Genomic DNA, 7,048 nt, shown 5'->3' on the forward strand with positions numbered 1-7,048 from the left:
AGCTTTTCAGTTCTGAACCGCTTAACCAAGACAAGTGAAAATACATGTCGACAGAAAGACTTGCATGCAAATGTTCCCAGTAGCTTTATTTACAGTAGCCAAAAATCGGGCTCAGCCCCACTGTCTGAAATTTTCATGGGAAAAGATAAACAATTGTGCTATGCTCATAGAATGGAATTATTTGTCAATTAAAATAAGAAATGGACTACAAGATACGCACCATAACAGGAATGAGGCTCAAAATTTTCAGGCTGAGCAATCGAGGTTAACAAACTGTATTTTGACATATCGTGTGATTTTTATTATAGTAACATTCCAGAAAATATGATCTAATATATAGAGACGACAAGCACATTAATGGGGCGGTTGTGACGGCTGCCTGAAGATGGGGGTGGAGGGAGAACAGAATATAAAGGAGCACAGAGAATTATTGGTGCATGATGGCAACGTTTGTTGCCTTAATTGTGTTGATGGTTTCACAGGTGCATATGTATGTTAAAACTGATTAAATTATGCATTTCATTTTTAAAATAAATTTTATTTAATTTTTATTTAGTTAGTTAATTAGTCATATTTATTTATTTTTTGAGACAGAAAGAGACAGAGATAGTGAGAGAGGGCACAAGCAGGGAGGAGAAGGAGAAGCAGGCTCCCTGCAGGGAGCCGGACATGGATCTCCCAATTCCAGGACCCTGGGACCAGGACCTGAGCCAAAGAGAGATGCCTAATGGACTGAACCACCCAGCTCCCTAAATTATGCATTTTAAATGTGTCTAATTTATTGTATTTCAATAGAGTTGGAAAATAATAGAAATATATAAGATGATTAACAGATTCTGTGAAGAATATAAAACATTAAATAAGAAACAGTCTTTTCCCTCATGGGACTTTTAGTCTCAGACGGATGATAATATCTTCACCAAGACGTAAAACAAAGCAGATTAAAGTAAGATTTCCAGGAAAGTGGAGAAAAAAATAACTGCTTAAAGTCAAAGGAAATATCATTTATTTTCATCTGTGAAACGTTGGTAGTTTCATGTTCGGGAGAGACATTTGAGCTTTGCTTTTTATGTTGGGGTAGAATTTTGAAAGGTGGATCTTGCATAGGGAGCCAAGTGTGAATATAGGCTACTTTTTTTTTTTTTTTTTTACTTTTTTTGAGAGAGAGAGAGAGCATGAGCAAGCAAGAGGGAAAGAGCAAAGGGAGAGGAAGAGAGAACCTTAAGCAGACTCCATGCCCAGAGCAGAGCCCAACACGGAGCTTGAGGCAGGTGCCCTACTTGGGGCTCAATCTCACAACCCTGAGATCGTGACTTGAGCCAACATCAAAACTGGACATTTAACAGACTGCACCATCCAGGCGCCCATGCAGAGGCGACTCTGGATAAAGGGACGGTTATGACAATGATGTAAAGGACAAGTGTGTTACCTCATTGCAGGTAGTCCTTCATGACTTGAGTGTGGCATGCTTATATAATCATTATGGGAAACTGAGGACCTGTTATTAATATTTGTTTAGAAAAATACTATGACATTGCTGTTTTGGCAGTGAATGTTTCCTAATATTACCTCGCAAAGCTGTGCTACTAAAAGGTTTAGCTGGTAAAAAAAAAAAAAAAATGCTATATATAATCATTTGAAATGGTTCCAGAGATCGTTAAAAGGTGGGAATGCAAAAGAGGGAATATATATAAAGTACAAAAGAAGTTTGACTAGATCTTGGAAATTATTTAGATGTCAGTGTGGGGAGAGCTTGCTGGACAAGGAGAGGAAAAGTAAAAGAAAACTCCACTCCATACCTTAATCTTGGATAACCTACAGGACGCCTGGGTTGCTCAGCGGTTGAGCATCGGCCTTTGTCCCAGGGTGTGATCCTGGGGTCCTGGGATCGAGTCCCGCATTGGGCTCCCCACAGGGAGCCTGCTTCTCCCTCTGCCTGTGTCTCTGCCTCTCTCTCTCTCTGGGTCTCTCATGAATAAATACAATCTTTAAAAAAAGCAACAAAAACTATCTGATGTCTAATAAAAACAAAATCCTACCAATTCATTCTCCTTATGTCTGTGCAAGATACAAAATGCAGGTTTTGTTCAAGTATCTACAGGAAAATAAAACATATAGCCATCACTTTATCCCTGGGCTGTTTCAAAGTTAACCTATAGGCAAGAAGGGTTTAAAGAAATCACTTACAAATCCTTTCCCTGTGTTACCCCACACTGAGCAGAGTCTTACCAGCAGAAGGGGGGCTCCCATTACCCCAGCATTCTTTAGAGCAGCACAGAGATTGATGGAATAGGATGTATCTACTGAACTACCCACAGCACTTACAGATAATGCCTCGCTCAATATAGAGACTCTCTGGGAAAATGGAACAATACGTCCTTTTATAAAATGTGCTATCTTTAAAAGTGCACTTCTGATGCAGTTTATGTGGAAGAAATAGAAAAGACTGAGCATTTAAAAATATATATATTATATGATATCCTGAATATGTCATATGTGTCTATTCCCACCTAGTCCACATCATCCATATAATTCTTACAGAAAGAAAGAGGGTTGGGATGGACACAAGAAAGTGACCTAGGTGATTTTATTTTAAAATAACAAAAGCACTTTAATATTCTTCAAATCATTCCATTCCATGAATGTCTTCGGGGTATAGTAAAGATAGCTGTACCCATCTGCATATAGCTCAGCCTCCAGGGACTTGAAACCACTTACACTTTTTAATGCTGCAATTTAATCTTCACTAGCCTAGCCATCATCGCTATTCAAAGGGGAGTTCTAAACTTCAAAACAATTTACCAACTTATGAAACAGATATGATTGCATAAAGACTGATTCACTGGCTTCTGAAGTCATTTCACCACTTTCGAGCTCCTTGATTGCAAAGTGGCATGGGCGGGAGTACCGTGTTACCGTGACAAAATGCGTTACACACTGGAAAGAGCCTTTCACAATTCCTACAAATAAATACTGTGCCCAAATATAATAATCATATTTTCTTATAATCGCTACTACGTATAAATGGTTAAGAAGATGAATTAGAAAGTTGCTTGTGAGCTTGTGAGCACTGTAAAAATAAAAGGATTAAAAGTGAGTTATTAGTGCAAAGAGTAAGTGCCCGGGAGCCCAGAGGCTATGATACCATCTGTCTTGGGCAAACACCTACCTCTCTGGGTCCCAATTTTCTTGTTTTTCAGGGAAAGGCGGTGGCGTAGAGGATGCCGAAGAGCATTTCAATCGTAACACTTACAATCCCCAGGATTCTAAATTACTTTATGTAGTAACATGAAGAATTAGGTAAAGAGAGTAAGTTAGTAATTCTGCTCAAAAGAACAGGATCTGTTCATTTTCATATAGTACCAGGGATAGAAACAATTATCATCAGCCCGAGGATAAATTCCACAACCTACTTTCCTCTTCATTGTCTCTCCGTTTACCTGCTTCCTTTCAATAGTGGCTAATTCTTTTGGTTCTTATTGAAGGAGCTTGTTTATTTCAAAAAGGCCCAAATGCTTCCTAGTAATAAAAATGATTTAGGGAAAAAAAATTTAAAAAAAATGATTTAGGGAAATTTTGAAACAAGTGAATTTTAGAACTTCTAGGAGTGTGTCTTTTCTTTTTTCTTCCCTTTTCTTTCTTTCTTTCTTTCTTTTTCTTTTTCTTTTTCTTTTTCTTTCTTCCTTCCTTCCTTCCTTCCTTCCTTCCTTCCTTCCTTCCTCTCTTTCTTTCTTTCTTTCTTTCTTCTTTCTTTTTTTCTTTTTTCTTTTTTTCTTTCTTTCTTTCTTTTCTTTCTTCTTTCTTTCTTTCTTTCTTCTTTCTTTCTTTCTTTCTTCTTTCTTTTTCTTCTTTCTCTTTCTTTCTTCTTTCTTTTCTTTCTTTCTTTCTTTCTTTCTTTCTTTCTTTCTTTCTTTCTTCCTTTCTTTCTTTCTTTTTTCTTTCTTTCTTTCTTTCTTTCTTCTTTCTTTCTTTCTTTCTTTCTTTTTTCCTTTCTTTCTTTCTTTTTCTTTCTTTCTTTCTTCTTTTTTATAGCTACATGTAGTTTCCAGACCATAGTATTTGAGATACAACCGTAGCTTCATCATTGGCCATTTCTCCTAACTATGACCAAGGAGATAACAGCCCAGTCGTGGAGACTCCAATTTGGGGGCCCGATGAGCCTACTACTCTCATTTTATATTTTATAAAGTATGTCTTACATACTTTTCTCTCCCCAAGCTTACAGAGATATTAAAAATCCATACCTTGAGGTTCTGCAGCATTAGAAGAGAAAAACATTCCCTTCCTCAGAATCGGTAGCGAAGTGAACCAAAAATAAAGGTCTACACAGTAACCCTGGCTTTCCAGGCAGCGGCCTGGTGACAGGGCAAGAAGGCCAAAGTGGAAGGAAAAGTGGCAACAGTTTTATATACGTAAAGCAGATATAAAGCAAAACTCTAGTCACTTTTAATTAATTAATAGTTAGTCATGTAATATGTCTGGTCTCCATTTCATTTCTACTCAGTCTGAGGGAGATGCTGCAATACATGTGAAGGCTGCAAGACTGGAGATGAGTTTATAGATGATTAAACCAAAAAAAGTCTTTTTTGACTTTGAATTAATCAAGAGAATTTTAAATAGGTGCAGGTTTGGGGGGGGGGGGCGCAGAGAGTCAGATACATAATGGTGAGTTGGAATAAATCACTTTTAAAGTTGTTTTCAAAATTTTAAATTTTCAAGTCCTTTCCTATTCCCAGATTGATCCTTCTCTGTTATTCTGGGGACAAAGATCCTAGCCAAAATGAATGTTGATGCTAATTAGCAGTAATACAAACAAGATGTTCCAACGACATATTATTCCAACTAGTGCTCAATTATGCTACGTTCTTTCCACTTGAAGAATTCAAGTTTCACTTACTGTGCTAATCATGCAATATTCTATAGAATTTTAAAAATTTCCTTTTTGAACGCTATTACATAGGGTCACAATTTATCCATTTAGGTAAATATAGAACATTTTTTTAGCAAGTTTCTACACATTTAACTATTGGATTTATTTCATTTCATTCTGATTATTACTAATATACTATTGCAAATTATTATTCATTTACCATTATAATTCAATATTGCAAACAATTACATATTTGTCTTTTCCTAAATGAAGACGATACTTACAGAATTATCTTCTTTTAAATTTTTATTTATAATGTTAGATATATAAAAATAAATGTAATGTTTAAATAATAGTATATAGAGAGAATATATATATGGTATGAAGTAAAGGAATAAAATGAACACCCATAAACCTACCAATAATCTTAAGAATTAAATATTACTAGCTTTGTTAAATCTATTTCTTTGCTCCACATCCCATCATCTTGGTCTCCTCTCAGGAATAAACACTATTCTGATATTTTAATTTTCCTCTTACATTCTTTTTGCTTTTAAAAACCTCATGACCCCACCCCGCCCCCAGCCCGCGGTCCTCCCCTCCCCTGCAGCCAGGGATGCACGCCCGCACGGATGCCCATGGAGCAGACTCGGGCAGAGCGACGGTGGCCAGGCTCCGGCTGGGGCTGCTGCTCCTGGTGCTGCTCCTACCCACACAGATTTATTCAAATCAAACAACTGTTGCAACACTTTCAAGTAACTCCTCCCAGAGTACCTCGACTGCCCCACATCCAGCTGATACCACCACCACACCACTGGCGGTGCTCTGCTCTCAACAGCCAGCCTCTTCCTGAGCTCGTTCTCCCTTCTCCATCTCTACTGTTAAAAGACTCCGGCCAAGAAACGTCTATACTTCCCCATCTTCTAAACCCAATCCAAATGGCGTCTAGACATCCATTGTGACAAGGAAAAAACAGGTCTTCATTGAATCTGCTAATTCCACACCTTATTTTATTGACACAAAATATTGAGGATCCCAAATTTGATTGGTTTGAAGAACATGTGAAGGGTTTGACTAGATGGATGGATATCTATTAAATCTACTGGAGTTTCATGTGCAAGATGAAGAGACAACATTCAAGATTAGATAAGAGATAATTTTTTAAATGTGGCTTAAGAAGTATGGACCTGTAAAATTCTATCTTGAAAAGGAGAATAGATTTTATCTTACCTAGATGTAAAAGATGGGATGTGAACAGATTTCAGTTTTCAGTTGGTTCATTAAATCTTTAAGGCCATAAAACGGTTAATACAAAAAGCTTCCATGATTCTATTTATATGAACATTAGAAGGAACTTCCAGGTGTTACTGCAAATCCTCAATGCATTGTTTCAGCAGTACTAATTTAATGCCTATGTACTCTAGATAAAAGTTTTTCATTGTTAAGCTATCACTGTTTCTTGGGAACTGAACTCTTTCCTCTGAGGCTTTGGGTTTGACGTTGCGTTTGATTTTTTATATAGTAATTGACATGTGCCAGGGCAATGATGGATTGGAATCTACCCCCGATTGTGAAGCATAACAAATAAATTTTGCTTGAATACTTATCACTTATTCCTATTGAACAAGGGTGCCAGATTCATTTAGCTAAACTGATTCCAAAGAGTAGAAGTGCGTTGACTTCAACTAATTTCAAAATGCTTATTTCTGCATATGTTGAATACTTGTTACAATTTAAAAAATGATGTTTTGAAGGCAAAATTGACAAATCTTGAAATTAAAAAGGCAAAATAAGTGCGGGAGCCAAAAATCATAAATCAAGTATTTGGGAATTGAAGACTGGAAGCTTGCTTATATTAAATTCAGAAAAACTTTTACTTTTTCTGTAAATAATTTTTTTTTTAAACTCTGAATCAGAATAGCCACATTTGGAACACTCTCTGTTAGTCAATATTTTTAGATAGTTAGAACCTGGTCCTAAGCCTAAAGTGGTCTTGATTCTGGAAAGTAAATCTTTTCACAACTGCCTCGGTGCACAGAAAGCTTTTTAAAAATAGACACTCTAAGGTCTTTTGTTCACATGGTCACACACTGATGCATAGATGTTCCAGTATCTAACATGGCCACAGTAATCTTGATAACCAAAGTCATTTTTTCCCATCTTTAGGAACCTACACCA

At 36.8% G+C, this 7,048-nt stretch overlaps 1 protein-coding gene across 1 annotated transcript; it reads left to right on the forward strand.

Moving 5' to 3' along the window:
• The first annotated feature begins 5,486 nt into the window (after nt 1–5,486).
• On the forward strand, nt 5,487–5,755 carry CD24 (CD24 molecule). The gene is given in 2 exon segments (XM_041738717.1): nt 5,487–5,676; nt 5,679–5,755. Coding segments are annotated over 2 exon segments (267 nt in total).
• The last annotated feature ends 1,293 nt before the right edge of the window (nt 5,756–7,048 follow it).

Source organism: Vulpes lagopus, chromosome 23 (assembly GCF_018345385.1).
Source record: "Vulpes lagopus strain Blue_001 chromosome 23, ASM1834538v1, whole genome shotgun sequence".
NCBI lineage: Eukaryota > Metazoa > Chordata > Mammalia > Carnivora > Canidae > Vulpes > Vulpes lagopus.